Source organism: Galeopterus variegatus, unplaced genomic scaffold (genome assembly GCF_000696425.1).
Source record: "Galeopterus variegatus unplaced genomic scaffold, G_variegatus-3.0.2 Scaffold4, whole genome shotgun sequence".
Classification (NCBI taxonomy): domain Eukaryota; kingdom Metazoa; phylum Chordata; class Mammalia; order Dermoptera; family Cynocephalidae; genus Galeopterus; species Galeopterus variegatus.
The window spans coordinates 1,278,446-1,292,764 of record NW_007726115.1 but is presented as its reverse complement, the minus strand read 5'-3'; the positions used below and the strand labels follow the sequence as shown (position 1 = coordinate 1,292,764).

The window sequence follows — 14,319 nt, the reverse complement described above, 5'->3', positions numbered from 1 at the left end:
AATATCTTTTTACAGTGCTACATACACATGGTAAATACCCCCAAAATAATTGTAGAAGTGTGCTTGTTAGAAAATAATAAACAAAGAGGTCACCACAGTACACCTACCTGGGTAAATTCTGCGCCCAATCTGGCAGACATTTACTGAATGTTTAAGACGCATAAAGCAATCAGTCAACTGCCACATTCCAGGTGCCCAGTCACTGTATGAGACCCACATGCCTGAACCAACCACCTCTAGGAGGCAGGACCAAACAAGGGCTCTGAGAACAGAGAAAAGAAACAAGCAATTTGCAATGACACTGAAAAATTAGAATAAACTTCTTTGATCTCAAATGCTTTATTGTTGGGCTGCTCATTTGTGTGCACTCACGTGCCTCATTGCAGCAGGGGTCTGGCAAAGGGACCTTTTGGAGTTAGTTTTCCATTTGTATGTGTAATCCCCATTCCTCCATAAATTGCATGAGATAGGCTTCACTGTCTTCTAGTGGCTTGTCTGGAGCCTGCTCATCACAGAATCTAGACAAAAGGCCCTCATCTGAGAAGCCATTGTACTCAGCATGCTCACAGCCCCCTGAGTCCTGCTCAAAGTTGGACATCGAAGGCATACACAGCCTGCCAGTCCAAGGGTCCCAATCGACCAGTGTTGTTGATGGCTCTTCCTCTGGCCCCTCTTCCGAGTCTGCGTGCTCCTGGGCCAGGTGGTCTAAGTCTCTGAGCTGAGGGGTATAGGAACACAGCAAAGTTTGTGGACCCAAGTTTGCCAGAGCTGCCTGTTGCTCACATAATTTTCCTTGTGTGAGCACCTCCTCTTGCAAAATGAGCTCTTGATCTTCACGCCCCACACAAATGTCAGTAGATCTCACATCATATTCATATTTAATGACTGTTTTATCTGTGGGTATCATTCTGCTGAGTGACTCTTGCTGGCTGAGGGAACTACATTTGGTGTTTTCCTCAGAGGCACAGCAAATTTCCATCAGATGCGAAGCATACCCTGAGTGTGTCCCCTCGGCTTCCTCCTGATGGGGCTCCAGGCTCCTGCCGGGCTCGGTATCATTAAGGCTGGATACATCACTGCTTTTTTCCAGCAAACTCATATCCTTATGAGAAACTTTAGAATCATCCAAAATATTGACGGTGATAAAGTTAATCATGATTTTTTCAGCAGGTACAAAGAATCTTTTGTCAAATTCATTTCCATAAATCAGAATCTACAAAGAGAGAAGAGAATGGTTTTCACCTTCTCACTTTAGAGACACATTAAAAACAAATGTTAAGTAGAATTTATAGTGTCACCAGATAGTTTTAAAGATCTGCTCTCACCAACTCATGAAAATGAAAGTTATGCTTGCAATATGCAGAAAGCCTGACTCCCTGGGAGGCGAGGGACCAAAGACACACAAAATGCATCCAAAGTGCAAAGTGGCTCACAGGTGATGGGATTTATCAGTGGAGGCTCAGGGTGCAGCTGCCGCCTCCTCTAGCAGGCTGAGGGAATGCAGTGAGTCACTGAATTTCTTGAACCTTTTCAATTCTGTAAAATCAGAATGTCTGCCACATGAAGAGTGGTGAAGACTGAGACAGAGTTTGTGAGAGTGTTTTTATTTATAGTATACTCTATGTTCGTTAATAAGCTGTGGTTACCTGGGCTACCAGACCTTTCTTGGACACACCATGGGTGTGAAATGTGATGGGCATGAACACGGGATGTAGAAAGGGAGAGAAGCATCTGAGTAGAAATGCTTACTCCCCTCCCACCGTTCTAATCATGCCACAATAAGGCCCCAAAGGGAATTCATCTGCCACTTAATGGTAGTGAGAGAAACTCTAAATCATGCCAGGGAAGCTCATTTGAGATTAAAACATTGCTGGGTGTACGTGGAAGGTGCCTGTTACCTAAGTGTCAGTGATGGGTTATGCTGCAGTCCTCATCATCCCCCTAGGATGGGATTTCAGTTAACATGACAAAATAGGACCCTCAGCCTCATTCTTTAACAAAATTTTTAGTTTCAAAAAATCACATGAGGTCAATTCTCCTGTGAATTTTCCTTCCAGAAAGGGTCTCCCTAGGCTATCAAGAAGCTAACTCTGAAACCTAAATGCAGGCAGAATAACAGAAAACTTTACAAACTGAACGGACAGGAGCAAACGTATGTTATTCTTTACACATACATGTGAACACATCTTTTAATAATTCCCAAGGAAGAGATTTTTATTGTTAAAAATGTGCTCAGCCCTTTGCAACCCTTCAGTGGATGGTCCAGTGACATAGGATTTACTCCTTCTTCTGCTTTCTTGCTTCTCCTTGTTGTGAATGATCAGGTCCTGGCCATGTTCCTCTCCTGTATTTCCATTCCATGTCTTTATCTCTAGCCTGACATCCATGTTCCTCTTTTAGACTCCCATCTTCTCCCCCGCAGACAATTGCCACAGTTTCCTAGCTGCTTTGCTTGTTTCTAGTCTTACTTTCCCTGAGTTGTTCCGTAACTAATATCCAGATGGATCTAAAACACAATACTAACTATGATACTCCCCACTTAAAATCCTATGGAGAGTTCTCTTTGCCAACAGAATAAAGCCCAAGCCCCTTAGACTAGCACCCCACTTCCCTGCTTACCTGGCCCCTCCACCCTCTCTCTAGTCTTATCTTTCATAGCTCACAAGGAACCTCATGGTTTAGCAGTAGGATGTGGCTCCCCACACATCTACCCACCTCTGCCCCTCCTCTTTCTTCTGCCTGCAGTGAGTGTCCTGACTCACCTTCCATCACCAAGCCTTGGCATGAGAACTGATCCCCCGTAGAGGGTTTCAGGGCCCCCCTGTACTCCCAGAGTCCCCAGTGCCGGTTTTCATCTTAGCCACAGAATATTTTGAAATTCTAGTCCCCAACTAGGCTTGAACCCCTAAAAGGGCAGAGTTCACAACTTAAATACCTGGTACCCCAGGACCTTGCATAATCTGGCCAGTAAATATGAAATCTTTTCAGAGCTGAGGAATCTTTACATTTGGTTATGTTACTGAACTAATAAAGTATAGAGAGTGTTTCTTAATCCATCTGCTACTTAACTTTAAATTCCCTCTGCCCTAAAATGGAACTGTATCTGTTCTGAGCCTCCTTTTCTATCCGCCTGGAGGTGTGTTATTATAATAAAGACTCCTGCCACACTGAGCACTTACCAAATTTGCTGGGTGTTTCTCTTTGCCAACGTGGATATATCGGTAGGTAAAATAGCCCATCACAGAAAAAAGAAACACGGTAACAGATATGGGCAAAACATACCAGAAGATAAATTTAACCTTGAACACTGATGTTTGATCTGTTTAAAAAAAAAAAAAGGAGGGGTTGGATAGTTGTGATGTGATGTGGTGTGGAGAGAAAACACTGGCAACATCAAGAGGCTTTGGGCAGAGCGCTTACAGTAGGAACTCAGTTTTCTCATCTATACATTGAAAAGCTGAGCTAAACATTATAAGGGGTCTCAGAATTCCTACTCTCTCTGACAACAGATGGTCTTAAGGAATCATCTGGACTCACCTCAAATCTTTACAGTAAGGATACATCAATAATCCAACTCAGCAGATATTCTAGCATTTTATGTCTGGCTATGAGATTCATGCTGGTTCTTATACTCGAGGTAAGTGTGTCTGATATTCAGGTTACTCACAGCCCTTCAAACAAAACAACAAAACCCTCTGTGGAGATTCCATTAAGAGGCTCCACTTTTCATGCCACTTATTTGACTCCATCTTTTCCATATACAGGAGTCCCCCTTATCCCTGGTTTCGCTTTCTGAGGTTTCAGTTATCTGAGGTCAACTGCAGTCCGAAAATAGGGAAGTACAGTACAATAAGATATTGAGAGATAGAGAGAAAGAGGACACATTCACATAACTTTTATTACAATAGATTGTTATAATTGTTCTATTCTTATTACTGAGTCATTCATCTTACTGTACCCAATTTATAAATTAAACTTTATCACAGGTATGTATGTATAGGAAAAACACAGTATGAAGGTACTTCAAAAGTTCACAGAAAAATTCGTATTATTTTTCAGTTTTATTTTTCCATGAACCTTTTACATACAGGGTTTGGCACTACCATGGTTTCAGCATCAACTGGGGGTCTTGGGATGCATCTCCCGCAGATAAGGGGTCACTACTGTATTCTAGCAGAAGACACGAATATGTGATGCATCACCTTTTGCGTGACTGACAGAATCCCTTTTGCACTGGTTGGCCAGACTTTCTGGAGCTTGGGGATGTGTGTGGGGAGGAGGCTGAACTGGAGTATGCTGAGACTGACAGGAACTCCCTTCCAGGTCCTGCTATGCTGTAGGCTCATGATGAGAAGTCCAAAGAGCAATGAAAAGACCTGGTGAAGAGTTTTCAGAAAAGCATCCCTGGCCTGCCATTGATGGGATGACACAGTTGATGATGGGTGGAATCATGACTAACTTCTATTTGTTAAGCTCCTATGGTGAACCTGGAAGTTGTGATGGTTAATTTGATGTGTCGACTTGGCTAGGCCACGATATTCAGATATTCGGCCAAATATTTTTCTAAATGTTTCTATGAAGGTATTTTTTGGATAAGATAAACATTTAAATCAGTAGATTTTGGGTAAAGCGGATTACCTTTTATAACGTGGGTGGGCCTTATCTAATCAATTGGAGACCTTAATGAAAAAAAGACTGATGGCCCTGAGGAAGAAAGAATTCTGCCAGCAGACCACCTGTGCACAGCAACTGCAACATAACTCTTCCTGGGTCTCCAGCTTGCTGGCCCACCCTACAGATTTTTGACTTGCTAGCCTTCACAATCTCATGAGCCAACTTCTTAAAATAAATCAATCAAGCTCTCTCTCTGTTTCTGTCTGTCTGTCTGTCTGTCTCTCTGTTCTGTTGGTTCCTATCAGTTTTGTTTCTCTGGAGAATCCTGACTAATACAGCAGTAGAAATAGGAGCAGCTTCAGCACAAATGACAAAAGTCCTAGAGTATTCCTTACATGCTAATAAAATCAACAAGAGTGTCACAGGAACATTCTAATCCATGTGAACATCTTGATGCCTGGGCCCAAAAGAAAGCAGTCACAATACATTAACTTTCTGGCTAAAGACGGAAACAGATGAATCATGGATGGCGAGGGTGCTCAACAGTAGCTGTGGGAAAGTCCAGTCTGGGGTTCTAGCTGCAGGCTCTGTTACCCTGAGCAACTCCCAGAGAGCACACTGGTCAGCAGGCCCCACACAGTAACGTGCCAGCCCTGCAGTGTGGGTGTTGCAGGTGTCTGAACACCACCTGCTCCTACTTCAGGCTGCAACTCAGTCCAGTCCTCTTAATACAGTTCCTGACTCCAGACTGAACTTGTCCTAATTAAAAAGAGTCATGACAACGACTGATGGCATTTAGTGTACACTAGCACATTTACTACAATGAACATAATAAACCGTATCTGTATTGTAGGGGTTGGGGGTTGGTGGAGAGAAGAAATTTTTTCAAAGAATAGTCCCAATAGAAGTATTACTTGAGTTTTTAGAAAGCGGACCTCTCAGTGTCTAGGAAAGGTATCTTCCGTGATCTAACAGCTGGGATATCATGGGCAAGTTCAGAATCAGATATAAGACCTTGTTATTTTGTTACTTTCCCTACACTAGTGAGAAAGTGGGCTCCATCCGCTTATCGGGAAGTATTTAATTTAATCTGCACTTTTTGTTGCTTTAGCTCTGCCAACTGCATAAATGATTTCTGCTGGAAATTCATTCCAATCATTCAGCACTGATCAAGCTGTTCGTAAACACAGCACTTTTTCCAAATACAAAAATGATTTCTTCAATCTGCTTTGTTTTGCTTGCTTGGCGTTTTAGTTTTTTTTGATGTATGATGGAGAATCGTACTTACAAAACTCCCTTTCTTTTCCTTGGGATTGTTTCATCTTGAGAAGTGGGAGGTGGGAGGAAGAGGAAAGCAGGGGATGGATTCCTGTTCATAGCCAGTGACAGAAGCAAGACTGGGGTAAAAGGTTGCGAGCATTTGTGTCTGGTCCAGCATGTTTGGAGCAGAAGCAGAAAATAATGGATGAAGAGCCACTCAATGCAGGCAAACTTGAGGATTTATTTTCTTTCAATTTTCAGGTTTTGAGTTCAAGCTCCTCTCAGCCTGGGCGAGGAAAATTTATACAAATGCCACACTCCCAACTCTACGACTCCCAACAAGAATGAGAATCTTCAACCACAGTTCCCGGGCAGCTCAGTCCAGGAAAGGTGAGAAGGAGACAAATACAAGGAAAGAGAGAAGCAACTGGAAGAGGAAAGGAGTAACTACTGATTTGCTGCTTCCAGACCCTTGTGCAGCCAATAAGTGGCATCTGAACACAACCTGAAGAGTCTGGAATTTGTATTTCCAAGGGGGAGAAAAAAAAAAGTTTTAAAGTGTTTTTAGGGTAATGCTTTGTTTCTAGCAATAACATGGTCTGATGTTCTTGAAGACCACAGAACTTCTGTTGATCCCGGTGATTATAATTTTAAAGGAGAAAAAAGATGTATGTACAAATTCTTAAGTGTACAAAGAAACAGAAATACCGCATGTTCTCACTCAGGCTGCTAGGAAGGAAGGTGGGTGGGGGAGGGAAGGAGGAAAGAAGGAAGGAATGAAGGAAAGAAAGAAAAGACTGCAACAACACGTTGGACTTTCAGAAGGAGAGAACAAACCTAAGGATGCCAGGGCATAAAGAAATATCATGATTTGTAAGAACGAATATGCTAATAAATACAATTTTTAAAAAAAGAAATAAACATTTTAATATTAAAAAAAAATTCTTAAGTGTTATTTTGCAAGGCAGGAAGCTGTGGGAGGTTTGTTGGTATCAGACTCCAGCACCCTACTGAGAGTTCTAAAAGGGGGTGTAGACACTTCCTAACACTGGCTGAGCTCAAGGGCAGAGTCCCAGGCTGCTTCATGCATTTCTGATAATAGTTGTTTCTTGTTTGCCTCAACCTGTTTCTGGTAGACATGGATTTGTCAAAACCTTGCCCTTCTAGTTTTATCAGATTTCCTTCCTCAGACCAGCTGAGCTTTTTTTTAAAAGCTTACCTTCCAGAGTACTGACACACTGCTTTTCAGAAGGCTGAGCAAGGCGAGGAGGCCCTGGGACGAAGGACTGCACGTGGACGCAGTACAGAGTGTTTGGCTCCAGCCAGCTGAGCACCAGTGTGTGGTTGGTCACACACTGGGACCACTAGAACAGCGAATTGCAAACAGCAGTTACAGCCAAAGATGTCTGGGACCATCCCAGACAAATAACTCTAGAAGGAAATAAAAGACTGAGATACTGTTTAATCCTTTACTATCACTACCAGCTTTTTTTTTTTTTTTCCAGCAACATTTGCAAAATAGCCTTTTCTTCTAGATTGGCAGAGCATGGTTAGAAACTGGACCAATTCTGGGAACAATTTTAAGCAATAACACATGCATGGATTTCTTATTCAACTTTGTCCTGTGTTCTTGCTATCATTTTTTTTTTTTTTCCTTCTTGGAGAGTGAGTGACAAGTTATGCAAGTAAAAGCTCTCCATCTCACTGAAGTGCATAATTGCTCTATACTCCTGTGGAACATCATGGCCTGCTAACAGAGAAGTTCTGTAAAGAAAATCTGAAGTCAGTTCTGTAAGTTTTCTACAGATCAGCTTCAACTGCGTCTTGTATGCATCTCTTTTGAATATCACATCAAAGCACCAGGGCTGTTTGTTCTAGCATTATTTACAAAAAGTGATACATAGATTAGATTATGTGCTCCATTCCATTTCAGGCTTACCATTCTATTTGATTTAGTATTATATACAGACACATTATACTTCAGATTGGAGTATATTTGTTGCATGGAAACAGAACTGTCTTCTGGGTTTATCTTCCATTTCTCTGGAGCCGTCAGGTCAATAGAAATGGACTTCTCATCAGTAGTCAGAGCAACTTCTGGTGGGCCAATTTGTGCTTAAAGGGGAGGGGAGAGGTATTATCATGTTCAGATGTAAAAACCATCTTAAATAAAGCTACAATATAATACTACTCAGATCAAAGCCCTAAAACCCACTTTCTTATAAGAGATGCCACAAAGCTGGGCCCAAGTTATGCCATATCTTGAAACAATGATTTCACATACCCTGACACAATGTTAAAACAGCAAGTTCAAGTGTTGTATTTACCTAGCTCCTAGTCACGTGGATAAACAGTATTTGGTGATGGTAAATACAATCAAACATGTTGGTAACATTCCTATGGCTTGAAATTTGGTGATAAATATTTGATAAGTGGTAAAATTAGAGATGTGATTAGAACGATCTAGAACAGAGGTCAGCAAACTTTTATCATAAAGGTCTGTAAAGTATATTTTTGGCTTTGTAGGTCCTTATGATCTCTGTTGCAACTATTCCACTCTGGTCATAGCACAAAAGCAGTCATAAATAACTGTGTAAACAAATAAGCATGGCTTGTGTTCCAATAAAACTTTATTTATGAATAACACCACGAGTTGAATTTCATGTAATTTTCATGTCACAAAATATTCTTTTGATTTTTAAAAAACTATTTGAAAATATAAATACCATTCTTAGCTCTTGGCCTGTGGAAAAACAGAAGGGGTAGGGAGTGGGTACTGGATTTGGCCTGAGAGCTGTAGTTTGCTAATTTTTGATCTGGAATAACATGGGGGAAAGGCTCCAGCTCTTGGGTCTGCAGAACACTTGTAATGCTCATCCACAGATCAAGGATGGCAAAATTATAAAAGCTAACACCAGGAAGATGTTGCCTTAATTCTGAGTTACACCTAGAAATGACATCATCACACTACTAAGTTTATAACAAGAAGAGAGTTAGGTATCAGGATAACCTTTAATAAATCTTGTGGTTACATGTCGATAGTTCATAAAATCCCAACATTTAAAAAAGACCTGCTAGATGTTCCCCAAATTACATAGCTTCCACTAAATAGTAAAACAAAATCAAAAGCTGATATTATTGGCATCTGGCATCAATTTTGGATCTGAGAGAGACCTTAAAGATCATTTGTCCAAATCTCTCATTCTAGAGATCAGACTCTGAGACCCAGCAAGGTGAGGCACCTTGGCCTGGTCACTCAAATCACTGGAAGAGAAGAGAACCAAGCAGAGAACTCTCCTCTGGGGCAAGATTATCTATGAGACTGAGACTGTTAAACCAGGAGGCTAGATTAACTTGATATTAATCCACATTTAAATGACAATTACAAAAATTGCATTACTTACTTTCTAAAAAAGGATAGAATCGCCCAGTTTCAGCCCATTTGGAACAATTTGTTTCCGAAATGGCCTTCACTCTAGCATAATATTGGTGTTCATAGTCGGCAGTCTCAGCAGAAAGATCACAGTAGGTCCTATGGATATTTCTACATTTGGACTTATTCAGCCATTTCTTTTGCCCATATCTGCTGAGAAGAAAACGATGAATTAATAATGAGGTGGCCTCTGTACTTTACAATATAAAAAGCAGTCATTATATGAAACTGAATGGAACTAAGACCTTCTCTTCAGAAAAACAAAAGTGCCTGTCACTAAGACAAAAAGAATCCATTTCTGCTACTGGCAATTTTTTTCATTAGCTGTCAGGAACATGAGTCAGAGTTTCTGTAATCACCTTTCTTTTCTGTGAATTATAATGTGGATAGTACATTCTGAAAGCATGTACTTTATTTTTACTCTGGCTACAGTAAAATTTTTACATATTGTATGATCAATTCTTCTAGTAATTACCTCTGTAAGTTGTTTGTCCACTAGGTATACAAGGTCAGTTTGATGGGCTATTGTAAGAAAAGTTAGTCATTTTTTTTCTTGGAAGAAAAAATACGTTGACATTCTCATAAAATCTAAAAATCTGCTAGGCATCAAGAGTTCTGGGAAAAATTCACTAGGTTGAAGTGCACACCAAAATCTGCATTTTCAATAATTATAGTGATGGTGATGATTATGATGATGATGATGATGATAATGACTAAGTTGTTCATATTGATTTTCTTTTCCTTTATTAAAAACACCACCCCCACAGCAAACAGGAAGGGGGAAATACTTATAACACTTTTCAGATGGGAGAGACAGAGGTATAAAGAGTTTATTTACATGGCTCACCGTGCAATGAGCCAGTGAAACAGACAAGGTTGAACAGGAGGCTACTGAAGGGATTAAAGCAGGGGTGTTGGGGGACAAGACGAGTGGCACATTTTCGAAAACCAGCTCTGGTGGTAGTGTGGGGAATGCAATGGGTTGGCAGTGGAAGCCTGGGGAGCAGTTGAAAGGATACTGCAGTGGTCCAGGTGGAAGACGTAGGTGGCTTGTACAGGGAAAGTGGCAGTGGAATGAATGAGGACAGAACTAAAGCAAGAAATATTAGGAGATAGGACTTGGTGATTGAATGCATGTGAGAGATAAGGGAAATAAAGACATTAAGGATATTGTCTCTTTATGTCTTGAGGTAGATGGGTGAAAGAGTGGTAACATTTACCAAGATAAGGAACACCGAAGAAGAGTAAGTTTGGGAAATGGGGAGTGGGGAGGGATAGAAGGACGGAAACGTAGTGTGATCAGTTTTGACATTTTAAGCTTGAGGTACGTAAGAAACATCCAAATGCAGGTGCCCAGCAGGCAGTGGGGCTCAGGAGAGAGGTGAGAGTGGGAGCTGGAGATTTTGGAGTCAATGGCAATACCTAAACTTGACCATGCATTCCGTTATTTTCCATTCCACTTTGCTCCACACCATTCCATTCCTTTCCATTAAAAATAATGCTAGTTATGTCCCTCACAATTGATTTCATGACCCATGAACAGGTCTTTACTTATGGTTTGAAAAATATTGCCATGGCCTGTTTGGCTCTCTCTCTTCAAACTTCCTCACTCTGCCGAGGGCAGGGCAGCTTCCCATGACAGATGCTGATGAAGGAGAAAATGCTCCTTACTGAATTCTGAACAAAATGAAAGACATGACATGAATCACTAAACCAATATTCCAATAATGATGCTTATGCATGGCAAAAAGTCATGTGAGGCCCTCAGTGGTCTTTGACTGCTTTCCAGTAATGACAGAAAACATTTATCATGGTGCCTATTATGTGCTGGGATTGGTGCTTAGCATTTACATGCTTTATCTCATTGAATTATCATAATAACCCTAGGAGGTAGGTTCCATTATTTTCATCGCATTTTACAGAAAAAGAAACTGAAGATCAGTGAGATGAAAGGAGGCACTCAAGTTCACATGACTAGTAAAAGACATATCTGGGGTTTGAACCACTTTCTTTTGATGTCAAAGCTTGAGTTTTCAGTGCTTCACTCTATTTCTTGCATTAAATTGTTTTGGCAGATATAATTTAAACTTCTGTTAAAATTTCATCTTGGAAACAAACTTCAATCAAAAGTATAATATGTAACCTGCCCAAGATTACCCAGCTAGGTTCATAGCCTGGCTGTGAACCAAGGACTGTCTGACTCCAGAACTGAGCTTGGAACACTTTGGCAATGAAATATGCCACCCGGTATTCCTGTCCACCTTTCACATGCATGGGCGTGTAAGAACTCTGACATGGCAAGCTTCTCTTGAAATAGTCTTTTAAATGTTGCACAATCTAAATTATCTGTTCTCACAGAGCAGTGATGACTGTCTTATTTTTTAAAACCCCTTCCTGAATCACACAAAAGTACAAAGAAGACAGCAAGCTCTTTGCTCCACCTAATGGAAAAGGAAGCAAGAGCATGCTCTCGAGCTGTACCTCTTTGCAGAGGGATGTTTTCTTTCCTGAAACACGAGCTCCTGAGAAATTCACTGGACATGAGAGTGACGCTCTAGATTGATGAGGTCATTATGAGTAGTTGCTGACATCTTTCATTGGCTTTAGTGGTCTATTTTTTTTTCAAAGGCAAAAAAGACTTTATTTTTTTTTGTAAACATGGTACATTTAAAAAAACAAATCAAACAATTCAGAAAAGTATAATCAAGAGAAATAAACCACACTGAAACTTGTTTCATTGAAATATTTGGTGGACTTGATTCTGGACATCTTGTTATGCTTATATATAAACAGAAAGATGATTAGATAGCTTGAATATAGATGGACAAAAATTAATTATACCATACATATGGTTTTAATAAAAGTAGTAAATTTAACTTGATTTAAACTTTAATAGAAAAAGAAATGACATGAAATTAGAGTTGTTGAAATTCAAATATTTCATCGCCACAAGAAATATTAGTTCCTACAAGAGCTTTTCAATTAAAAAATGGTTTATTAAAAATATTGAGAAGTTAGTTATTAAAATAATGGAGTATTTCCATTTTAGATCACATTGAATAGCTTCCTGCTGTGAAAATCAGTACACTTATAGTTCTTCCTTATCTTCTGATTTTTATATTACTGTTTAAGTTCAAACATTTACAAGAATGTTCTGGAGCTATCGTTCCCATCACTGCTTAGTCTTAGCACTGCATCTAGATGGAGTCAACGCATGTCACCAGCCTTTTGTGCTATAACTGTGTTGTTACTATGTTCTTCTAAATCTCTCTGTCAGCAAGATATCATCTTTAGTTAGTGTTCTCCTCAGCCCCCAAGAAAGTCGTGGGAAGTGATTTCTTGAGTTTCTACCTGTGTGAACACACCTGTCTATTGAACTTAATAAGAGTCTTAGGTCAGACTCGTCTTTCCCTTAGAAGATGTATTCTGTTGAGTGTTAGTGTTGCTAGACTGAAATTTCTACCTTTCCCCCAACTTGAATTCTGCTTTTGCCATGATGGCCATCAATCACTTCATCTTCTTGAAGTTCAGTAACTTCAGCAGGATATGTCTTGCTATTGTTTTTATTAAATTTTCCTTGACATAGCATGAATTTATGATATGCAATTCCAAATAGTCTTTATTACCTGTTTAACCATTACTATCACTTAGCTAAATAGGTTTTTCATATTGATACAATATTTTAAAAAAGTTTTATCTTGTTTACTTTTCTTTTTAATTAAGTAATTGTTTTACTTATACATGTTTATGGGGTGCAATGTGTTTCAATGCATGCATATATTGTATAATGATCCAATCAAGGGAGTTAGCATATCCGTCACCTAAACATTTATCATTTCTTTGTGGTGATAACATTCAAGATCTTGAAACGGACAGTACAATATTATTAGCTATATTCACCCTGGAATATCAGAACTTACTCTTCCTATCTAGTGGTAACTTTGTACAAATGTCTCCCCATAGCCCCTCCACCCCAGCCTCTGGTAACTACTATTCTACTCCCTATTTCCATTAGAATCTTTTTAGATTCTGCATGAGTGAGATCATGTGGTATCTGTCTTTCTGTGCCTGGCTTACTTCATTTAACATAATGGCCTCTAGGTTCATCCGTGTTACCACAATATAATATTTTTATTTTCCAACATTTTCCTAAGATCTGCCCACTTGATTTTTAAAAAATGTTCTCCTTGTTGTCTTATAATCTCTTCTTTCACTGTTTTCTTTTCTTTGAACTTTACCTTTAGAGATCATGTCGTTTATGGACTCTCATAAAACTATGGGCACCTATTTGTCTGAATTATTTCTTCTATGACTTCCACGGAAAGCTTTTCAGGAACTTTTCACTTGCATACTTTTCCCTCATCTCCCTTTCAGTAATTATAAAGAGGTGCTGTGCTGGTTTCTTTGGGATTATTACTCTTTGAGTGGGGCCAGCTGCTTGCTGAATATTAGGTGAATGAGTATAGGAGTAGGGGTTTAACAATTTTAAACTTCTCATTCTGTCAAACACCTTCTCACCTAAATCTGTTATTCCCTTTGCTGGGGAGCCTGCCTGCCCTCAGGTTTTGACAGCATGAGCTGATGTGGTCACAGCCTCCTGGGCTGTCTCCCAGCCACCTCCACGTCTCCTCCCTCCTGCACCTGTCTCTCAGGCTTCTCCCTGGGCAGTGAGCGGGCCTCCACAATAGATGTGTCACTTGAGCCTGATTTCTACTTCAGCTCCTCCTTCTATGACATTCTGTAGCACCAAACTGGGGCTTCATGGGGACATTTCATCAATTTCTGGTGGCAGAAATCGTCAGATTTTCATATCCTTAGATAGTTAGATAGGCCTCTTAGTACTGTGTTACATAGGCCTGATTGATTAAATCATCGGCCACTGGTGATCAGCCTGCTGAAGAAGAGACCATGTTATTCTTGTGAAATTGTTTTCTGCTGTTGGAGCTCGAGAAGGTATAGGTTTGCTTTTCACCTTCTGCAGTTGTTTTTTTTTTTTTTTTTTTTCCGTTTCC

General features: G+C 40.1%; 1 protein-coding gene across 3 annotated transcripts in view; it reads right to left on the bottom strand.

Annotated features, from left to right (window-relative positions):
• Positions 1 to 323: 323 nt before the first annotated feature.
• Positions 324 to 14,319, bottom strand: part of IL20RA (interleukin 20 receptor, alpha) — a 14,981-nt gene continuing 985 nt past the window's right edge. Inside the window, exons 2-6 of one of the 3 annotated variants that reach the window (XM_008574262.1) lie at positions 9,279 to 9,457; positions 7,814 to 7,989; positions 7,094 to 7,238; positions 3,180 to 3,319; positions 324 to 1,213 (exon numbers count right to left, since the gene is read on the bottom strand). In XM_008574262.1, the coding sequence (XP_008572484.1) occupies positions 416 to 1,213; positions 3,180 to 3,319; positions 7,094 to 7,238; positions 7,814 to 7,989; positions 9,279 to 9,457 (1,438 nt within the window). In that variant the 3' untranslated portion in view covers positions 324 to 415. The remainder of the gene's footprint in view (positions 1,214 to 3,179; positions 3,320 to 7,093; positions 7,239 to 7,813; positions 7,990 to 9,278; positions 9,458 to 14,319) is intronic. The other 2 variants (XM_008574125.1, XM_008574193.1) reach the window with 2 other exon arrangements.